The sequence below is a fragment of the Scylla paramamosain genome, chromosome 7, assembly GCF_035594125.1.
Source record: "Scylla paramamosain isolate STU-SP2022 chromosome 7, ASM3559412v1, whole genome shotgun sequence".
In the NCBI taxonomy this organism is placed as follows: domain Eukaryota; kingdom Metazoa; phylum Arthropoda; class Malacostraca; order Decapoda; family Portunidae; genus Scylla; species Scylla paramamosain.
Window position 1 is genome coordinate 34,482,789 of NC_087157.1, and position 22,827 is coordinate 34,505,615.

The following is a 22,827-nucleotide window of genomic DNA, read 5'->3' on the forward strand; positions in this document are numbered from 1 at the left end:
TCATTAGAGAGAGAGAGAGAGAGAGAGAGAGAGAGAGAGAGAGAGAGAGAGAGAGAGAGAGAGAGAGAGAGAGAAAGGGGGTGGGGGATGTTCAGGTATCTCCAGATGCCGCCACTGGGAGGTTACCTCGGGCCACTTACCTCTCATTACCATCAATAAATCTGCCCTCAAGGACTCCGAAATGATCACTTCCGCTTACTCTCTCTCTCTCTCTCTCTCTCTCTCTCTCTCTCTCTCTCTCTCTCTCTCTCTTCTCTCTCACTCTCTCTCTTCTCTCTCTCTCTCTCCCTCCTTTTCCCGTTGCACGCAGTTGATGGTCAGAATGTAATGACACCACGAGGCTTCAGTGTCACCGTGACATCACTAAAGTGTGTTACGTATCTCCTCCTCCTCCTCCTCCTCCTCTTCCTCTTCCTCTTCCTCTTCCTCTTCCCCTTCCTCCTCCTCCTCCTCCTCCTCCTCCTCCTCCTCCTCCTCCTCCTCCTCCTCCTCCTCCTCCTCCTCCTCCTCCTCCTCCTCCTCCTCCTCCTCCTCATTACTCGTTCTTATCAGTGCAGTGAGCGTCGCGTTGCACTTTTTTTTACTGTGGCCTCTTAAAAATAAAAGTCCTTAGTTTGTTAGCTTCATTATTGATAAAAAAAAAAAAAGGGGTGGTACTTGTGCTATGAGAATTTTTACAGTCCATAAAGCTAGTGATGATTGTACGTAGTGGTGATGTTTTGGTGATGGTCATCGTGGCAGTGATGGAAACTGTGAGAGCAAGGAATGTGTTGGTGAAAGTCTGTGAGGTACAGTAGTGGTGAGGGAGAATCACCAGCTGTCTCGTGCTGTTAATGAGTCAATAGCGGCGTTGTGGTCATCCTGTGAAGTTTATGTATGCACACACATGTCCGGGAATCGCAAGTCTCATCACTTCTTCCCTCCAGAGATAAACACCAGAGGAGACAGTTGCATCAATTAGAAATACCATACGAGTATACAGAAAATGAAGATCAAATTATTGGTCAGCTTTTTTTATATCAATAACACTGAAAAAAAATATATTGTGCAGTTTTTTGGAAGAAAAGAGATAATATTAGGTAATATTTGAGAGAAACGGATCGTACTTGGAAAAAAGATTAACAAGATTGCATGAGGGAGGCGCCGTTGCAAGGGCTAAGCACCCCAGCCTTCAGCCAGAACCAGCTGCCTTCCTTAGCGTCACCGCCCCCCCCCCCCCACCTTCCGCGCGGAGAGGTGTGATTATTACTGCGCAGGTTGTGCTGAGTTATGTCTGGTTTGACTGTTTAATTGGCATGGTGCCGACTTACAGGCAGCATTGACGACTGTGTGGTGCAGACAGTGTTGCCAACTTGTGTCGAGCGTAAAAAATCTAGACTGATGCGTAAAATGAGCCAGACGTAAACACACACTGCGCCGGACTCTTACAGTCAAGAAGAAAATTGTCCTCGTCCGAAAACAAAGTCTGGCAAAATTGATTTCCGGGATATCGATGTCCGGAAATCCGAGAGTTACACACACACACACACACAGAAAAGGGCGTGCAGGGTCATCCTTGGCCCTGCATACACCACCTATGAAGAAGCCCTGACCACCCTGCGTCTGTCCAGAATATCCACCAGGCACCGAGAGGCTCTGGAGAAGTTTGGGAAGGGACTACTGCATCATCCGCGTCTCAGAGACATGCTGCCGCCCGACGCGCCTCGCCCTGTCCGTGCCACCAGACACCACAACAAAATAACGCCCCTGAAGGCGCCGCGCACGGACCGGTACAGACTCAGTGCGATTCCCACCATGGTGCGAGCCATCAATCGATAGTATTTCCCTCCTAGATTAGTCTTACCGTTAGGATTAATGTTAAGTTTTTCCCCATCCCCTATGTACATTTTCAGTTTGTCAACTGCCTAAATAATAAACCGTTTATTATTATTATTATTATTACACACACACACACACACACACACACACACACACACACACACACACACACACACACGGTCATAGCTCCTCAAATCAGTCTGCTCTAGTTCTGTGATGAGTTGGTCGAGCACAAGCATAGCGGGCCTGCCTGGGGGTGCACCGCCATTGCCTTTCGGTTGTTGGCCACGCTTGACAATCATTACGAACACAACATTTAGAAAAATGATGTTCGCATATTTCTTACAGACATACAGTTACCACCATAAGTACTGCTATCATCATCAGCATCATGGCTGTGACAGTGATTCCAGTGATGGTGTGCGTGACTGTTGTACAGCTGACAAACGTAAAGCACACCGCCAAATGAATAGAGGCCTTGCAGCAACAATGTCGGGCTTTCGATCTGAACAAAATAGAAGAGAATAAAGCTTTTGTAGTGCGTGAGTAGTTTAACGTGGCGTCCACTGCACTGTGGCTGCCTGGCGTGGCGCGGGGGACAGCTCGGGACTGCAAGGTGGTGCGCCACGCCGAGAACACCTCGGACCACTAACATGGAAAATGTGAGGCTGTGTGATGCACGAGTCTGGCAGAGCAAAGAATACGTGAGGAGAAGGCAGGGCGGACAGGAATGTGGGAGAGCAGGGCGGAAAGAGGCAGAGAGAGGAGCCACGCACAGCAGTGTGAGGGTGTTGGTCACCACCGCAAATTCCACCACCACTTCTGTATCCCTCCCACTGTCACTCATCCTCATCTCACCACTCGCTGCAGGCCACTCGCCCCACTCCCACGCCTCGCACACCACGCCGGGAAACCTGTTCATTTATTCATATATCTATTTTACCAAGGACTATGACTGCACGTGGCTGCTGTCATAGGACGCTGGATCTCATTACATTACTCATCACTAACTATAGTATAACATGAGAGAATTTTAAAACTGTCAGCCAGAATAAGAGAAAGGTGTAATCCACGTGTACTGTTTGTTTGTGGCGGAGGACGTAATTGCCTGCTGGTGTGCTGGTGTGGGGATGTGCCCTGCGGAGTGTCGGTGGAGGCGCTCTGTGTGTTGATACAGGGGAGAGGGGGGAAAAGGTGCAGTGCAATGTGGATAAAGGGAGGGGGCTTAGGGGAGGCGAGGATTACACTGCAGGAAGAGACTGGATGGTGTGGGTGGAGTGTTCGTTGGTAGGGGGACTGGTGCAGCAGGGTGAATGTCACGCGTGGCTCCAGCTGTCCTCAATCCTGTACGTGGGGAGAAGTGATGATGCGTGGAGCCACACTCATGTTTGTGTGCCCTGTCTCCACTACTCCAGATAGTTCCTTACGGGGCGAGGATGTTGCTTCCATTATTACAGTGATAGTGTAAGAAGAATTGGTTAACATCGGAGGTAATAAACATCCGTGAGAACTCAACTGATTCGTTATGTCTACAAGCTTCCTATTTGTGTCCGAATAACAATTGAATGAGTCAGAGAGAGAGAGAGAGAAAGAGAGAACATGCAGGAAGAAACAGGGGGCGTGGTCCGGTGCACGAGGAAGTGATTCAAGTGAGGTGCGGTATCATTCACAGGTTCCTCCGCCATGCTTGGGAGTGTCGGAGCGGGAGGGGAGGGAGAGGACAGTTAGCCAGCAGGTGTGGGGTGAGGGTGGGTGTGGCGGGACGTGCAAGGGCGGGCCGGAGTGCTGGGTAATGTATTGTGCAGTGACGGATGGGCTGTCGCGTCACATAGCGTACTGGTAGAAGGTATTTTGCTGTTTCCTGTGTGTGTGTGGGGAGGGGGGGGGAAGAGCTGGCGTTGTTTTTACCTTTAGCAATGCATGGGGAGAAAATAGCAGGACAAGAGGAGGAGGAGAAAGTAGAATAGGAAAAAAATAAGAGGATAAAAAATTAGAAGAAAGAGAAAAGGAATAAGAAGAAAGAAAGGACACAAAAAAAAAAAAAAACAGGAGACGAGGAGGAGAAGGCCTGTGCAGAGTATTGGCGGTGTAGCCGGAAGACTCAGTGTGGGATGGTGAGACTAGGGAACCCGTCGCCTTTTAGTAGAGCTCCGAACTGTATCGTGTGACGGCGTGGTGTGTGGGTAGTAGGGAAATTAGTTCAGTATTTGTTTTAGTGTACTGGGAGCGTGTTTGACCTGTGGCGGCCCCCGAGCTGGCGGTGTGGGGGCGAGGAGGGGTGACGGCAAACACAACACAGGGCACGTGTTATGAGACCACAGAGATGATTATTCAGATTCTCGTAAGCATTTTCTCATTGGTGACGCAGAATTCGTGTTGAACCCTTGCCAGAATCATGAGAACACCGATAACTTTGTGCTGTCAGTTTAAAGTACTGGAGACATGACGCTGCAGTTTGTCAGGGAATGCCGTCCCGGTGTTTACAGCAAGGAATGAGTTTGTGAACCTCGCATCTGTATTCTCGAGGGACAGAGGACCTGCGCAGCATGGAGTGTCCTCATCAGCGGTCTCTTCATTAGGCGGGAGGATGGAGTAAAGCAGCAGTATATCCGCCTCACTCACTCAAAACCTTAACCTGCTGGCGCCGCCGTAGTGGCATTGTGTTGTTGTGGTGAATTAAGAGGTTCGGTCATTGATTCATTGTGGGCTGGAACTATTATCCAAGACAGTTATAAGCTTTTATGTCTCTTACCCTGTCCATTAATTGTTATTGTTATTTTTAAGGAAAATGTTCCTAATGATTATTCAGTTTGGATTTGTGGATTTGTCCATGTGAAGGTTCAATGCATGATCTCAGTGGAATCCCTCATGTCGTCCCGGAGAACTGCTTCCACACTCACGTCCTGTCTGGTCAAACCCCCCCAATCTGTGTGTCACTCTTCACATTTCGTTGCCCTTATTAAAGTTGTCCTGAAGGAGAGTGACGACTTATTTTTCTTCGGGTTGACCATCCAGAACTCTGAGCTCGCCACCCCGTCACCCAGGAGTGTGAGAGTCACGCAGGTGATGCACGGCCAGCCATCACTCCCCACACTGTCATTTGATAGACATGACAGTGATGAAAACCGGAGAAATTATCATCATAGATTCTGGCTACTACTACTACTACTACTACTATTACTACTACTACTACTACTACTACTACTACTACTACTACTACTACTACTACTACTGCTACTAGTACAATAAGAATTGTCATAATAGATTCTTCTACTACTATTACTACTAGTACTACTACTTTTTTTTTTATGTAGGAAGGACACTGGCCAAGGGCAACAAAAATCTAATAAAAGAAATGCCCACTGAAATGCCAGTCCCATAAAAGGGTCAAAGCAGTGGTCAAAAACTGATGAATAAGTGTCTTGAAACCTCCCTCTTGAAGGAATTCAAGTCATAGGAAGGTGGAAATACAGAAGCAGGCAGGGAGTTCCAGAGTTTACCTGAGAAAGGGATGAATGATTGAGAATACTGGTTAACTCTTGCGTTAGAGAGGTGGACAGAATAGGGGTGAGAGAAAGAAGAAAGTCTTGTGCAGCGAGGCCGCGGAAGGAGGGGAGGCATGCAGTTAGCAAGATCAGAAGAGCAGTTAGCATGAAAATAGCGGTAGAAGACAGCTAGATATGCAACATTGCGGCAGTGAGAGAGAGGCTGAAGACGGTCAGTTAGAGGAGAGGAGTTGATGAGACGAAAAGCTTTTGATTCCACCCTGTCTAGAAGAGCAGTATGAGTGGAACCCCCCCAGACATGTGAAGCATACTCCATACATGGACGGATAAGGCCCTTGTACAGAGTTAGCAGCTGGGGGGGGGGGTGAGAAAAACTGGCGGAGACGTCTCAGAACGCCTAACTTCATAGAAGCTGTTTTAGCTAGAGATGAGATGTGAAGTTTCCAGTTCAGATTATAAGTAAAGGACAGACCGAGGATGTTCAGTGTAGAAGAGGGGGACAGTTGGGTGTCATTGAAGAAGAGGGGATAGTTGTCTGGAAGGTTGTGTCGAGTTGATAGATGGAGGAATTGAGTTTTTGAGGCATTGAACAATACCAAGTTTGCTCTGCCCCAATCAGAAATTTTAGAAAGATCAGAAGTCAAGCGTTCTGTGGCTTCCCTGCGTGATATGTTAACCTCCTGAAGGGTTGGACGTCTATGAAAAGACGTGGAAAAGTGCAGGTTGGTATCATCAGCGTAGGAGTGGATAGGACAAGAAGTTCGGTTTAGAAGATCATTAATGAATAATAAGAAGAGAGTGGGTGACAGAACAGAACCCTGAGAAACACCACTGTTAATAGATTTAGAAGAACAGTGACCGTCTACCACAGCAGCAATAGAACGGTCAGAAAGGAAACTTGAGATGAAGTTACAGAGAGAAGGATAGAAACCGTAGGAGGATAGCTTGGAAATCAAAGCTTTGTGCCAGACTCTGTCAAAAGCTTTTGATATGTCCAAGGCAACAGCAAAAGTTTCACCAAAATCTCTAAAAGAGGATGACCAAGACTCAGTAAGTAAGACCAAGTACAGTAAGAATTATCATAATAGATTCTGCTACTGCTACTTCTACTACTACTACTACTACTACTACTACTACTACTACTACTACTACTACTACTACTACTACTACTACTACTACTACTACTACTACTACCACCACCTACTACTACTACTACTACTACTACTACTACTACTACTACTACTACTACTACTACTACTACTACTACTACTACTACTACTACTACCACCACTGGTAGTACTGTTACCACCAATACTACTGATGGTGATGATAAGCTGGTGTTGATGATGGGTGTGGTGTTGGTGGTGATGATGATGCTGATGCACTCACTCCTCGCTTCTTCTGTTCCAGGTCAGGTCCAGGCGCCGCGGTTCATCGGAGCACAGGAGGCCACGGAGAGCATCGTGAGCGAGGACCACACCAAGATCCTGCAGTGCCAGGCGTTTGGTGAGTGTCCGCTACTGCCTCGCGCATGTGTGTGTGTGTGTGTGTGTGTGTGTGTGTGTGTTAACGCGTCCGTGCGCCCATTTAGTTTGGTAGATAACGGAGATGGCTCGGCGTGTGGGGGCGGCCACGTAAACAAGCTTGTGATGTGGATTTCAACGCAGCGTGAGGGAGTGAGCAAGAGTTACTGATCACACGGTCGCAGTCCATGTGAATGCCATGTTAAGCCGCACTCCTGCCTTGGTTGTGCCGCGGGAACACTGGACTGTTGTTTAGATCTAAAGGCGCGATGAGCAGGGCTGGGATTGTTCCCTGGCAGAACGCTCACGCCAGGCACGCTGGGAATTTGGCCACGGGGATCACCAAGGCCTGAGTGATGTGTGGCCGATCCGAACTGGCCTGTCATTTAATAAGTGCTTTTCTCATAAGTCTTTTCACTTTCTCTTACTTCTCCCGCCTCCCATTGTATTTTCCTAATAAGTTGTCTCTTCTTCAAGTATTTCCTCATTGTGTTGTCTCACTTGCCATTTCTGCTTTCGAGTTTACTTCTATTAAGTTATCACACTCCCGTCGTCTGCATTTTACTTATGTGACATTTTCTTGATAGGAGGGACGTGAGAGAGAGAGAGAGAGAGAGAGAGAGAGAGAGAGAGAGAGAGAGAGAGAGAGAGAGAGAGAGAGAGAGAGAGAGAGAGAGACGGAGGGAAGGAGGGGGAGGGAGGGAGGGAAATTAACATCTTTAGGAGAAGCAATTGTTAGTGTTTAGTAGTGCAGCTCGGGCACGTGGGTGTGCTGTAAGTAGTGTGTAGGTGCACCTCTTAATGGGAAAGTAATTTAATTTAGTTTACTGTTTCCATTCTGCCGAGTGGCGTCTTTTAGCCAGATGGATGGATGGATGGATGTACATATGCTGGTTGATCACTTAGTACACTGTGTGTGAAGCAAAACAAAGCATAAGTAACTTCTTGTGTTCTAGTGTAACCAATCCATGAGGTGATAAGGACTCAGGATCAGATAAGCGTGTGCATCTTTTACCTTTCACACACAATCTGCAGGCAACAGTTGTGTGTGTGTGTGTGTGTGTGAATAAGTGCTACGCGACTGGGTATGAAGGGAATGGCTTGTGGTGATACGGGGCTAGACATTCAGCACCAGATGAGAGGAAGTGCTGAGTTGACGACGCGAGATGGGCGGCTTGTCAGCGGGAGTCGTGGAGGACAAGGGAAGGGGAACAAAGGAACAATTATAATGAATGGAGCCTAGAAGGGGAAGGGGCTCAGTGTTTCCCGTCACGCACTGCTCCCTGCAAAGTATTTACATGCGTGCCATCTTGTGGAGGCTATATACCAATTTTAATAGTTGCAAAGTGAATTTTCGCCTATATCCAGTTAAAAGCTTCCCTTGGTGTGCTGCAGCTTTACTTTAGGTGGAGACTGTCATTGTAATGGTTTGTTTCATGTTGTGTTAGGGAAGCTCAAGGCCATAATCTGTACTGCATCAGGGATCCACCACCACCACCATCACCACCACCACCACCACCACCACCACCACCACCACCACCACCACTACCGCCACCACTACTAACCACCGCCGCCGCCCCCCCCTTTATCATCGCTTTGTTTCTTCTTTCACTTTTCACTTTTTAGATTGTCCTGCTCTCCAAAACATGACATTTTGCAGCATTAAACCCATGTTCCATTACTCTTTCCATCTTGACGATCTTTCTGTACTTTTTATTTATTTATAATTTATTTTCTTGCATAAAGGAGGAAGACTAAAGCAAAAAAACAAGTCTTGGAAAAAAAGGCCTGTTAAATGTCTCTCCCACAAAGTGAAAAGAAAGAGTATACAAGGAATGCCAGTTCAAGTTTGGGGGTGACTTGAAACTTCTCTCTCAAACAAGATCACGTCATATGAATGGAGGGAATACAGATGCAGACAGATAGTCTCAGAGTTTACCTGTAGAGGGGATGAAAGCGTGAAGATACTAGTACTAGTTAACTCTTGCATTACGATGGTAGACAGAATAGGAATGAAAACGAGTGAAAGTCTAGTGAAGTGAGACTGCGGCAAAGGGAAGGAATGCATTAGCAAGTTTTGAAGAGCACTCAGCAGGAAAACGCTGGTAGAAGAGAGCAAGAGATAGAACGCTGTGGTAACTAAAGAGGAAGTTAAAAATGGAAAAGTAGAGAGAGGCAGAGAGACCGTATGATCACTGCGCTGGTAATGCTCATGCCATTTCTTCTTCTTCTTCTTCTTTTCAAACACATTATCAATTAACCTTGGTCGAAACTGGTTTTTGAAGATACCAACACAAAAATAACAATAATATGGAAACATTTTTTACGTAGACACATCCACGTGACTGCCGGAACAGGTAGGGTCTGCAGTGGTGTGCGTCAATACATCTTCGTGTAAATAATGTCTGTTATTTGTTACCATATTTTTTTTTTTTTTCTGAGGTATATAAACTTTCATATTATCATTGCATTTATACTGATATCTCCGAGGATCAGCTTACACGAAAGCTGATTGATAATGTGAATGAAAATGTCTGTTGTTGAAAGATTGCAGATGGAAAGAGCATCACGAGCGTGTGCGTGCAGCAGTCAGCTGCCGGCTTGGAGAGGGGCAGGCGGCAAGGCCTCCGTGGATGAGCTTGGCCTGCACCCATTGTACATAGTTTTTCTTTCAGTAATGTGAATAGTTAATATCTCTATCTTGTGCATTTCTACGACATACGTACTGCAGTACCTTTCTTCTGTTATATTGTTTCTTAGTAAAAAGAAACTTCCACAATTCACTTTTTTTTCCCATCCCTGAAATTATGTTGTAAATAGTAATGTATGCAAAGTGATGTTGCTCAGCGCACCCCTGTTCACCGTGTTCAGGTACCTCCAGCATGTTCCTGACTGTTCATCTTCCGGAAACACCATCTGTGGCTACATTAGATTATTCTGCTGACGCCATATCAACAAATGTACAGTTACTCATGCATCAGTATAAGTTTATAGTCACTCATATGCGTGACCAGTCATTTCTCATGTTTCAGGATACCCTCAGCCAGAATACCGGTGGCTGCGGGACTGGGAGCCGCTTGGGGACTTCACCAGCGAACACTTCTTGAAGATTTCCTCCGTGACTCGGGATGACGCGGGCGACTATCGTTGTGTGGCGCGGAACTCTGCAGGGGCGATATTCACTCCCAAGACCTCCTTTGCTGTGGCATGTAAGTAGATGTCTTGGTTCATTATCCTTCAGTCATTTCAATGTGATCAATGCTAGATATTATACGTAGCATTTAGGGTTGTATTCTTAAATATTTTCGTACATTATATAAACAACTTAAAGTCTAATGGACGTTCTTAAGGTTTCCAAGGGTGTTTTCTGGTCTACATAGCGATAGTTCAACCATGATTTTGTATCATCAATACAGAAGCAAACACCCATGAGAATTCTACTCCTCATTACATCTGTCTTATAAAAAAGAAAATGTAGTCATACCCGAATCTAAAACTGAGTTGGTGTACAACACACATTTGAGTCAGCTGGTGGTGGAGAGGGGGCTGCGTGTGCAAGGGAGGGAAGTGATTCAAGTGTGTCCGTCTATATAAGAACATAAGAACATAAGAAATAAGGGAAGCTGCAAGAAGCGACCAGGCTTACATGTGGCAGTCCCTGTATGAAATATACCTACCTATTTCCATCTATTATCCCAATCCATAAACCTGTCTAATCTTCTCTTAAAGCTCTCTAGTGTCCTAGCACTAACAACATGATTACTGAGTCCGTTCCACTCATCTACCACTCTATTTGAGAACCAATTTTTTTCTTATCTCCTTCCTAAACTTTAATTTTTCAAGCTTGAAACCCGTTATTTCTTGTTCTACCCTGGTTGCTGATCCTAAGAATTTTGCTTACATCCACTTGTTATAACCCTTATACTACTTAAAGACTTCTATCAGGTCCCCTCTTAACCTACGTCTCTCTAAAGAATGTAAATTTGACAGCTTCTTCAATCTCGCCTCGTAAGAAATACTCCTCATCCCCTGTATCCTTTTAGTCATTCTCCTCTGTACTGATTCTAATAGACCTATATATTTCCTGTAATATGGCGACCAGAACTGTACAGCATAGTCTAGATGAGGTCTGACCAGCGCCAAATATAACTTTAATAATACTTCCGGCCTTCTACTTTTAACACTCCTAAAAATGAATCCTAGTACCCTATTTGCCCTGTTTCTGACCTCTATGCATTGTTTTCCTAGACGGAGTTCAGAACTAATTATAACTCCTAAATCTTTCTCGTACCCTGTACCTACCAAGGTTTCGTTGTTTAATGTGTACCTACTGTGTGGGTTTCCTCCACCTACGCTAAGTACTCTGCATTTGTTGATATTAAATTGCGTTTGCCATCTGCCCGTCCATTCATTCATCCTATCTAAATCTGCCTGCAAGGCGATGGCATCCAATTCTGACTTAATTAATCTACCTATCTTTGTGTCATCCGCAAATTTACTAATTCCACTACTAATTCCACTATCCAAGTCTTTGATATATATTAGAAATAACAATGGCCCTAATACTGATCCCTGTGTATTAAGGTGTTGTGATGAATAAACTCGTGGTTGTATAATGAACGTGTCTGTTGTGCCACGGTCTAAAATAAATTGAGGAGGCCTGCTGCTCTCTCGCATGCTGTGTGGAATGTGCGAGTGCTTGTGTGCGTCAGTATTAGCACGATGTGTTGGATATGACGTGGATGTCTGGCTTATGATAAGGACACAAAACGTTAACAAAAATATATATATACACATATACTTGTGTATATATCAGTGTGTTGAATCTCAAAGCAGAGTCCATTGTTGCTTGCAGACATGAGTGGTTATAACAGCACCGAGGACACCACGGTGACGGTGCGGGTGGGGCAGGCGGCGGTACTCTCCCTGCCGCCCCTCGACTCGTATCCCCCTCCCTCTGTCACGTGGATGGCGGATGATGGCACTTTCCTGCACGGCATCAAGTACGCCACCGCGGAGCCCAACAGTCGCTTCGTCATCCTCTCCACCGAGGCGTCCGACATGAAGACGTACAGGTGGGTTGTGTCAGTTAATTACTACCTATGTGCTGTTGTCTGGTGCAGTGATTTATTGGCAAAACTATGCAGTGTTATTTATTTGCAAAGTTTCTTTTTGGTCTGTAATTTCGAAGAAGAGACAAGTCAGATCAGAGTCCAAAAGCAAATTGCTGCTAGAAATAGTGTGGTTAAATTTTCTTATTTATTTCAGTATCCTTCACTGAAGCACCTGTTCAGCATGTCACTACTGCATAATTCTTCATTATTTGCAGTTACAACACATCATGTTGACCTGTGTGGAGATTGGTTTTTAGTTATTGCACTTTTCATTGACTGTTTGTTATCAGAACTATTTCTATTGCTAGACACAAGATTGTAACCTTTCCTGTCAAGTAATATTTCAGCATTTCACACCATGAGACTGTTACCTTCAATTTGCTGTACAGATGTCTGTTGAATTCACTAGTATTTTTTTCTATCAGCTATTTATCATCATAATGTATATTTCTTGTACAAACCTTGCATAATTATAATGTATATTTTGTGTTAAAATTATATAATTTTTTATCAGTAGAAGTAGTTCAACTGTAAATAGAAATCCAGTTCTTATTTGACATAAAGATATATTCACCATAACTACCAGATTATTTTACCTATTTTCTGATATAATGTAATGTGCTGTTTTTTTTACCTGTTTACCTCATTTGCAGTGCTCGTATCACAAACACCCAACTTGGCATAGAAGAAGTGAGTGGAGGATTTACTCTGGTGGTGGAGGGAGAGGAGGCAGGGGAAGAGGTGGCTCCAACCATTATTGTGCCTCCCACCAACACAACCATCATCAAAGACTCTAGCATTGCCCAGCTCCAGTGTATTGCTAATGCAAGGTTAGCCGGAATATATTGCCAGGAAGTGTATGAATTTTAATAAGCTGATTGTTATGCCGACTATGAAACTCACTTGTACCGTATATTGAAATTACTGGATATGATTTCTGTATTCTTTTTAGAGCTTTTACTTGATGTTTAATTTGATGCTACAAAAAGGTATTGTGTTCTCACGATACAATTAAAAGAAAACTTCCCCCAACAGGCCAATGTATCAGCTACAAACCCTCTGGTTCAAGGATGATGTTCCCATAGAGCATTCAGGCATCACCTTTTCCTTCAATGGCCTGTGGAACCGCACCCTGAGTCTCCTCCATGCAGATCTGCACTACGCTGGGCTGTACCGGTGCCAGGTCCGCCTCCTCACCAGCATTGACGAGCCGCTGCAGGCTGAGGCACACGTCACCATTCACGGTATGTTAAATGGTGCCTCACATTACCTTATTTAATAAAGTAAGGTGTCCAGTCTCACATTGGAAGATAAGCATAGTACATTCACGGAAAGGAAAGGAAATACAGTTTCTTTGTTATACATAGTCATCCCTTCAGATGAGCTGGAAGTATGGGGCACTACATAATGCAACACACAAAGACTTTCTCATGTATTATTGTGAATTTGAAATGCTGATGCCTCAATACTAAACATTCTAAGAATATACTTCACTTGGAAGCCAAAGTGAAGCTGTCCATCTATCTATCTATCTATCTATATGTGTATATTTAGAAATGCAAATTTGTAATGCTAAAGAGCTTTCATCATTGTCAGACTTGTCTTCAGTGTTAAGCATATTCACAGAACGTCCAAGACTTACAAAACCGCTTCCTGTGGAGACCTATGCTGATCTAGGGAAAACCCTAACCATTGCTTGCTCAGTGGCTGGAACACCACTTCCTTATATGAGTTGGTTCAGAGATGCAGCCAATGTCAACACCCTGCATGATAACAGGTAAAACTTTGGAAACATTTTGTCTGTGTTACTATCATTAGCTTTGCTGTGCTGGAAATTATTTTGATGTTGCAGACTTTCAGTAAGTTACTTTCCACATTTTATTGCTAAGTTATTGAAACAACAAGATTAAGATATGCATCATGTATTTTGATTTGGATAAGGTATTCTATATAAATATTACATTTTCCTGATTAATCCAGCTGATTATTTACTTTACCACAATAGGTACAGAGTTCTGCTGAATGGATCCCTTGCCATATCAGGAGTTCAGGTCAATGACACAGGAATGTATCAATGCTTGGCTTCCAGTGATGCTGGAGAAACATCAGCTTACACTTGGCTTAAAGTTAAAAGTAAGTAATGTTGCTTATCTACAGTACTTGTATTCATATTGCATGCCACTAAATGTTAAGGTAAATACTTTAAATAAAAATTTGCAAACCAGAATGCAGAGCTCCTTTGGAGGAAGTGATGGATATGCCTCTTGTGACTCAGACTACAGTACAACAGTCAAACAGCTTCATTCTTAGCCATGAAGTAAATGGGTTGCATGTTTCCTTGCTTTTTTAAAGCATATGTACTTTTAAAGATAATCTTTTGATAACTGAATGATAATATTCCAGTTCTGTAGAGAAAAGTCTGGAGTTAAGTATTCTAAGGCAATACTATGCAGGTTTACATTTGATCATATTTTTAGTTCAATATACCTTTGCTCCACACTTAACACTTTTTACATGAATGTTGATTTAATTCAACCAGGAAATCAGGAATTCAGTTAGGAAAGAAATTTCAGTAAGCAAAATTTTGAGGATTTTTGAAATGGTGGATTGAAGAGTTCGTTTCTTTGAATTACCTTTATAGAACCACAGATCAAAGAAAGAACATGTCTGTTCATTTTTTATGATGAATACATAAGAATGTAGCTTGTATGTATGTATGGAAACATGAAAAGTTTTCATTGTCTTAATATTTAATTGAACTTAATTTGTTTCTTTAAAACTAGACTTAGAATATGCTAAACATAGCAATTTTGTTATACAAAAGAACAATATTGCTTTAATGAAAGATATCTGAAAATATGAAATATAGATTATATTTCCTCATTATCCATATATCAATCTATCTCTCTCTTACTTTTTCAGTATCTGCCTCTCTATTTGTATAATCTATCAGTATTTCTCTCTCCCTCTGTCTTTTTTTATATTTGAACACTTAGTTGAAGCACTAGTATCTACTAGTTATATATAAGGTTTCCCCCAATAATCAATTTCATGGTGTCCTGGCAGCGAGACGGGAGGCCCCTGCTAAACGTGTACACAGGTCCCTCAGAGATAGGACCAATGATCAGTCTAGTAAGACGTCTACTCACGAGTGGTTGTGCATGCAGCTCCTTTGTCCATGCTTAACAGAGCTTGCACTTGTTTTTGTATTGTTACAGGCATTTGGTGACACAGCTTATCACAATTCACTGTTAAACTTTGAAGAGTTACTGTGTATATATATATATATTTTTTTTTTGGGGTGTTATTGAATCACAGCGAAATATGTGTTTCCTTAATGATTTCTCTGTAAAAATATGCTGCAAATTGACTGATCAGAAAATCTTAGATTTTTTAAAGGTACTACTTTTTGTAAATGGCTTTTTGAAAAGATTGCAGAAATATTCAGCATGTTTTTACATTGTCAGTTTGTGCTAAATAATAAGGATATTTTTTGTGATTTGATTTTCCTGTCTCAAATGTTTGTGTTTTGTTTGGTTGTTGTGTGTGATTTGCTGCAGATTTTAATGTGTCCTGTAGTAGTCATGTATGTACTATTTCTTGTTTTAATCCTGAATACAATTAGCTTGCACCTAAATTAGATGCATATTGAAAGAGAAATCTCACATTCACCACTGCTATACATTGACCACTCATCCACTGCCTCATACCTAGCTCTATTTATGTGATCTCTATCAAGCACCATAAAACATTGAAATGGGTTACATGCATTAGAATGGTCTTTTCAAAAGAGTGTGTGAAATACTGGTGAACTGCAATTTACGAAATAGCAAAAAATTGTTCATAATACATATTTAAGAAAAGTCTATTATTCAACTGGGCATTCATAATATTGACATTTGTGAATTGCAGTTGGCTAGTACAAAAAAAAAAAAAATATATATATATATATATATATATATATATATATATATATATATATATATATATATATATATATATATATATATATATATATATATATATATATATATATATATATATATATATATATATATATATATATATATATATATATATATATATATATTTGTAGATTTCCCTTGAATAAGTGTTGCAGTGCTACACAGGTTCTCCAGAACTAGACAAAAATAACTCTAAGCTCAGGCATTAGTGGTAATGTGCTACAAATATCTATACCTCAGAAGGACACTTTTCATTGTGTTTTATTTTAATTGCATGTTACAGAATTATTCATTTTAGTTGATTCAGAAGACATAGTCATGAAGCACCATTGAGGGTAATGCTTGTAAGATACATAGAGTGGACCTAAAGAGAATATTATAAATTAGTTTTAGTCATGAATTTTATAAATTGTACTGCAATCATCAAATAGTATCTTATGATTTTACACTTTCTTCACCACTGCCACCACCACCACCACCACCATCAATACTATCGCTACTTCTGTTACTATCACTACTGCTATTACTACCACTACCAGTACTATTTTATACCACCACCATCACCACTACTACTACTACTGTTACCACCAACACACACACACACACACACACACACACACACACACACACACACACACACACACACACACACACACACACACACACACACACACACACACACACACACACACACACACACACATGCCTTTGCAAATGCTCTTTACTATGAACTATTTGGTAATATTTCTTCTGGTTTTGACAGCCTCAGCTCCTCAAATGAAGGTAGCACCTGAGAACATGACAGTGCTTGATGGACAGGATGCCACCATCCGCTGCCAGGCAGGGGGAGCACCACAGCCCAATATAACCTGGATTTTCAATGGTATGGAGGAAGAATTGCATACCATGAAAAAGTATTAAAAAAATCATCTTAATGGATAATGTCAAACTCATATTCTTTGTGATGAAATGAACTTTCATAGTATGATTTGAAAAAGTATAGAGCTCTTATTTGCGTCGGTCTTTGTTTTGCAGATAGCTTAGAACTAGTGGAAAATGGCCATTATCAGATTCTTGATGATGGAGATCTCCTGATAACCAGCGTTGACTCTCGAGATGAAGGGAAGTACACCTGTCTACGTGCCAATGAAGCTGGAAGTATATCACAAGATGCTTGGCTCTCCATTCTGGGTAAACTGAGTTTTTTATTCCAGAATAAGAGATCATGAACATTACATAATTAACCACTACATGTCCTTTGCAGATCCATAATAATGTTTTATTTTAGTGTAGTAGAGCTAAAATTTAACTTTAATAACCAAAGTCAGTGATTTATGCTGTTTCAGTGAAAACCCAAATACTTTAACAACAAAGTCAGTGATTTATGCTGTTTCAGTGAAAACTCAAATATCACAACCACCTGTGGATACCAGAGTAATACTGGGTCGAGTGGCCACACTGCAGTGCAAGGTGTCCCATGCACCCTCTGTCACTGTGCATGTCCAATGGTCTCATGGAAATAACATCATTCAGTCAGAAGGAAACCCTCGCATCAGTGTTCGCAGTGATGGAACACTGGAAATACAAGAAGTGAGAGCAGCTGATGTAGGACTGTACACTTGTGTGGTAAGCATCTACTAGACTTCCATGTCACCTTCAAGTGTGGTATTGGTGGGTTTATGGAATGCATACTACTTAGTGCCTGAATATTTGCCATCAGTACATTCTCATTATGTTTTGGTAATTTTATACCAGTGACTTAATTTGAATCTTATCTCTGTGTACACTTGTCTAGAACCAACATTTGTGGATGTGTGGAAGTTATTAATCAATATATTTTTCACTACACAGGTTACATCATCTGGAGGTAATGAAACTCGCTCTGCACAATTAGAGGTGATAGAACTGCCATATGCTCCATCCAGTGTCAAGGCGGTACGCGCTCCCTTGATACCAAAGTCTGTTCGGGTCACATGGACTCCAACCTTTGATGGCAACAGTCCTATTGAAAAATTTATCATACAGAAGAGGGAAGTCCCCACTGAAGGTAAGAGTCACTCATATATTTTCCCAGATCAATGAAGAGGCAGAGTTCAGTCTTACTCAAGTCAATATGTATTAAGTGGTGTATCTTTGTCTGTATGCATATTAGGGATTTTCTTATCTTTGTGATATCCTTTAAGTATTTTAAAGGCTTGAATTTATTGAAAAGAAAAGAAAAAATATATTTGTTGTATAGCAGAGGTACTCTTGATGCTTTTGAAAAACTAAATTTACTAACATTGTATTTGTTATAATTGTTACAGCTGCTGTCCAGGATTTGGGGCTAAAATGGGTAACTGTACTGACAAATGTGAGTGCAGCAGCGACTGATGCAGTGATTGGTGACTTGAGGCCGTCCACAGGCTATCAGTTCAGAGTGTCAGCAGTCAATAATGTTGGGGAAGGCTCTTCTTCTCAGCCCTCAAATATTGTGATTCTGCCACAGGAAGGTATGTGCCTTGTGTGTATGCTGCTTTAATCACAGAGATAATTAATGTAGTTAGAAGTACATCCTGAGTCACATTTTATGAGTTAGCATGTACGTTTGTTTTCACATGTATTAGTTGACTGATTCTTTCATTGGTCATTTATTCTTGACTTATTTATTTGCTGAGTGTGGGGAACAAAACTATTACGATAATTTAATAAGACAAAAATTTTGTATATTTGACAAGCTTTTCTCTCTCCCAGCTCCCTCTGGACCACCACAGGGACTAGTGGGGTCCCCAAGGTCATCCACTGAGATCATGATTCAGTGGGAGGCACCCCTGGAGGAGGAGAGGAATGGCATAGTGCTGGGGTATATGGTGCGCTACAGGCTGCATGGCTACAAGGACTCCCAGTGGTACTACCGCAATATTACCAAGGAGGTTTGTTTAGTGTTATAACTTCTCTTTTCTTATAAACTGGTAAATAATGCCACTTGCTAAATTTGAAAGGAGCATTTAATTTATGTAGCTGGTTCTTTTAAGTACACCATGTGCATGAAGATGACTCCTTATATACTTTCTGGTAATTCAGTGTCGTCCTTAAAGTTCTTTGTATTTTACTTTAAACCAATGTTTAGCAAGATTCTCTCTGAGTTTGAGAAAACTAAGGAGCATTGTATGAGTGTGTGTGTGTGTGTGTGTGTGTGTGTGTGTGTGTGTGTGTGTGTGTGTGTGTGTGTGTGTGTGTGTGTGTGTGTGTGTGTGTGTGTGTGCGTGTGTGCACATCACCTTGTAATTGAGATGTGAAGTAGATAGGACTGGATTATATGGATTGCATTTAGTAAAACCTTTAAATTTTCATATTTCTGTTTTTAATGCTCTGTCTTGTTTTCATGTTCATTTTCATATTTTCCATAGTTCTTTATTAAGCACATTTTTATTTATTTATTTATTTTTTTTTTTATAATATCAAAACTTATTTTTAAAAGTACTTGGTAATCTTTCATTCTGAACAAGCAGATTACCCATTTTCCACATTTCAGAAATTTTGTCTTGAATTGGAATGACCAATGCACATTTATTCATGAGAAGTGTTTTTAGTGCCTATTTGCCTGCACTGGATGACAGATGCACATCTATTTTTAAGAAGTGTTTTCTTATTTTTGTTTTGTATATGATTGCAGATGCACAGTGATTTAAAATAAAGTGTTTTTATACTTGTTTGCACTTGATGGCAGATGCTCAATTATTTATAAAAATTTTTTTTTTCATTTCTTTGCACTTGACAGATGCACCATTATTTATAAGAAGTATTTTCTTATTTGTTTGCTCTTGAACTATTATCTTCATTTCTTAGCGAGTAAAGAAAGTGCAACGCTTCGTTTCTGGCCACAAGTATAAGGTATGATAAAAGTACCAGACTGCAATTAGAGGCATGTGGCTAGTTGGCTCTGTAGTCTAGAGGTTAGCACTAATGCAGAATCAGAGACTGGTAGACTATAGTATTTTTGTTGCATAAGAGAGGAAGGTCATTCATGGCATGTGTTGTAAGAATTAGAGCCACAGAGGACTGGTGTGGTTATTATTAACTTCAGCGCCTTAGTTAGAATTTCTGATTCAAATGTTCTATGATACAAAATTACCTAGCTAAGGAATGTGTATATAATCTGTCATATTGATTTTTTTGTATTTCATTCCTACATTTTATTTTCAGAATCAGTACAATTATCTCATTGGTGGTCTGATAATCTGGAAGAACTATGAGATCCAAGTGGCAGCGTACAACGTCAAAGGTGTTGGTGTTTACTCCCGTAGTATCCAGATCAAAACTAAAGAGGGAGTACCAACAGCTCCGCCAAAGGGGGTTGAAGCTGAAGCTGTCAGTTCAACCTCCATAAAGGTGTCCTGGAAGCCACCAGATCCTCAGATGATTAATGGCATTAATCAGGGATATAAACTTCAGGCCTGGCGAGGTAAATGATGTGATAGTCTCATTAGGGTGCTTTTATTGATGCTAACTCTTGAAATCCTGTAATACTATAATGTATATATCATAGTGATGATCAAAATTTATTAGAGTTGTAATTTTTCTTTCAGGCTTACCAAATGACTCCACCAAGCCAGAGAAAACCTTAACAGTTCCTCCAAGTCCTTACACAGATGCTAATGAGTCATCTGTACTTGAGAAATTAGATAAGTACACTGATTATTATATCACTGTGCTGTGCTACACTCATCCAGGCGATGGCATCAGGTCAAAGCCCATCAAGATACAGACACTTGAAGATGGTAAGTTGCAGCTCTCACATACCTAGATGTTGTTTATAACCATCACATTTATGGCTTTGCAATGTTAATAATCATAAATTATATTGCAGTTCCAGATCAAGTTGTCAATCTGAAGTTTGAGGACATCAGTGACCGGTCAGTGCGTGTGCTCTGGGATGAACCTGACCAGAGCAATGGTATCCTCAAGGGCTACACCCTTACTTACATGGTGAAGGACTCTCCTCACACAAAAATTGTAAAGAACTTGACAGCTGATGTCTCAACATACATAGTTACTGAACTCTCAGTAAGTATATGGAGAACCAGTGGATGGGAGCAAGGGATTCTACATGTGAATAGTGTTGAGGTCTAGTGTGGCACCTGCTTCTGAAAATGTCCTCGATGGGTTTGCCATGACGTAAAAGTTTCCATCCTCTGATTTTGAGCACATGAGGATTTAAGTACCAGTTGAATTTTACATCATCCATCATTTATACTGTGCAAGGTTTGAAATATCATTTGCACTCAAAAATTAGATAAGTGACAATCAACTGTTACTCATATTATTCACTATATATATATTCTTTTTTAGTCCTAAATGTCCAGTACAAGAATGATCTATAATGTATCAACAGGCTACAACCTACTACACCTTCGAAGTGTATGGTTGGACTGCTGTTGGGCCAGGTGTCCCCAGTGTGGCCACCTTACAGTCAGGTGTGGAACCAGTGCTGCCTGAACCTCCCACCCGCCTGGCTGTCTCAAACATCCAGGCGTTCTCTGTCCTGCTGCAATTCACTCCAGGCTTTGATGGAAATGCTTCCATCACAAAATGGACTGTCCAGGTAAAGTGAATATTTGTTATGAAATAAATATAACTTGAAATATGTATGATGGACATAAACTGTTGACTTCAGTGTAATTTAATTTTGATTATTTATCTGTTTGTTCTACTTATTATTATTTTTCATCCTGATAATTTTTTCTTATTTTAGTCTTTTCTGAAAATGTGTGAAACTAATCAGTGTCAAAATGTTAGGATGCAAAAACATACATCAGTTCATGTTTATCTTGTAGTGATCTTAATGAAGGAAACTGAAGGTATGGTGCACCTCCCATCTTCTTTTCCCTCTTTCAGGCTCAGTCTTCTCGCAGCAGCACTTGGGAGACAATCTATGAGGTGTCCGCCCCTGATGCTACAACAGTCACTGTCCAGAATCTTATCCCTTATTCAAACTATCAGCTTCGTATCATAGCAAACAATATAGTTGGTCCTTCATCTCCCTCCGAACCCTCTCCAGACTTCCAGACTCTCCAGGCTCAGCCGGCTCATCCACCGTCAAACATGACAGTGCGAGCCATGTCTTCCTCTCTCCTTCGAGTTCGCTGGATAGTAAGTCGTGATCGATTATCCTGTTTAAGTGTCTTTGATGATCCTGTTCACGTTATGCCTATGACACATTTTTCTGTTCTATGTATTGCATGCACTGAGTTCATTCTTTCTTCACTGCTTTTAAATGTTGTGCTGCATTTACTTCCAAAGTTTTAAAATTATTCAGTACATTTCTTTGTCCCTTTTACTTATTTTTATGACAACTACAGGGAAGTGAATGGTGAGTTGCCTCAAATGCTGATCATCATATATAAGAAAACTCCTAGCTTATTGTAGAGAGGTAGTCACTTTTAATGATAATCAGAAAGAGAGAGAGAGAGAGAGGATTAAAAAGGGTGTGCATCAAATAGCACAGAAGAATTGACAGATAACAAACACAATCTGACCTGAGTATTTTCCTTTCTTTCATCTCAACAGCCCCTGCAACAGTTTGAGTGGTACGGAGCCCCTCAGGGATACCACATTAAGTACCGGCCCGTGGGATGTGAGTGCAGCTTTTCAGAGGCATTTGTGTATGATATCACTGCCAACTCTCACCAGTTGGTGGATTTGCAGGAATACACTCAGTACGAAGTTACAATGGTTGCTCTTAATGACATTGGTGAATCATCCCCTGCCCCCATGGCTGTAGAAAGAACAAGAGAGTCTGGTAAGTAAATGATACTGTGTTCACAAAAATGAACTGCAAATATCAGCTGATTGGCATGGCTTTTAACGTGCATCTAATTTTATTCTGTTAAATTTCTCATGAGTTGGTATAATAATATTG

General features: G+C 41.4%; 1 protein-coding gene across 1 annotated transcript in view; it reads left to right on the forward strand.

Annotated features, from left to right (window-relative positions):
• The first annotated feature begins 695 nt into the window (after window positions 1–695).
• Window positions 696–22,827, forward strand: part of LOC135101812 (protein sidekick-like) — a 41,692-nt gene continuing 19,560 nt past the window's right edge. The window contains exons 1-23 of the mRNA XM_064006104.1: window positions 696–783; window positions 1,313–1,363; window positions 4,784–4,933; window positions 6,735–6,830; window positions 9,880–10,056; window positions 11,703–11,922; window positions 12,615–12,791; window positions 12,997–13,205; window positions 13,588–13,738; window positions 13,967–14,094; window positions 15,028–15,093; window positions 16,690–16,809; window positions 16,962–17,117; window positions 17,323–17,552; window positions 17,778–17,973; window positions 18,233–18,418; window positions 18,660–18,838; window positions 20,112–20,370; window positions 20,495–20,686; window positions 20,776–20,972; window positions 21,301–21,510; window positions 21,804–22,058; window positions 22,476–22,707. Coding sequence (XP_063862174.1) covers window positions 696–783; window positions 1,313–1,363; window positions 4,784–4,933; window positions 6,735–6,830; window positions 9,880–10,056; window positions 11,703–11,922; window positions 12,615–12,791; window positions 12,997–13,205; window positions 13,588–13,738; window positions 13,967–14,094; window positions 15,028–15,093; window positions 16,690–16,809; window positions 16,962–17,117; window positions 17,323–17,552; window positions 17,778–17,973; window positions 18,233–18,418; window positions 18,660–18,838; window positions 20,112–20,370; window positions 20,495–20,686; window positions 20,776–20,972; window positions 21,301–21,510; window positions 21,804–22,058; window positions 22,476–22,707 — 3,925 coding nt within the window. The remainder of the gene's footprint in view (window positions 784–1,312; window positions 1,364–4,783; window positions 4,934–6,734; window positions 6,831–9,879; window positions 10,057–11,702; window positions 11,923–12,614; window positions 12,792–12,996; window positions 13,206–13,587; window positions 13,739–13,966; window positions 14,095–15,027; window positions 15,094–16,689; window positions 16,810–16,961; window positions 17,118–17,322; window positions 17,553–17,777; window positions 17,974–18,232; window positions 18,419–18,659; window positions 18,839–20,111; window positions 20,371–20,494; window positions 20,687–20,775; window positions 20,973–21,300; window positions 21,511–21,803; window positions 22,059–22,475; window positions 22,708–22,827) is intronic.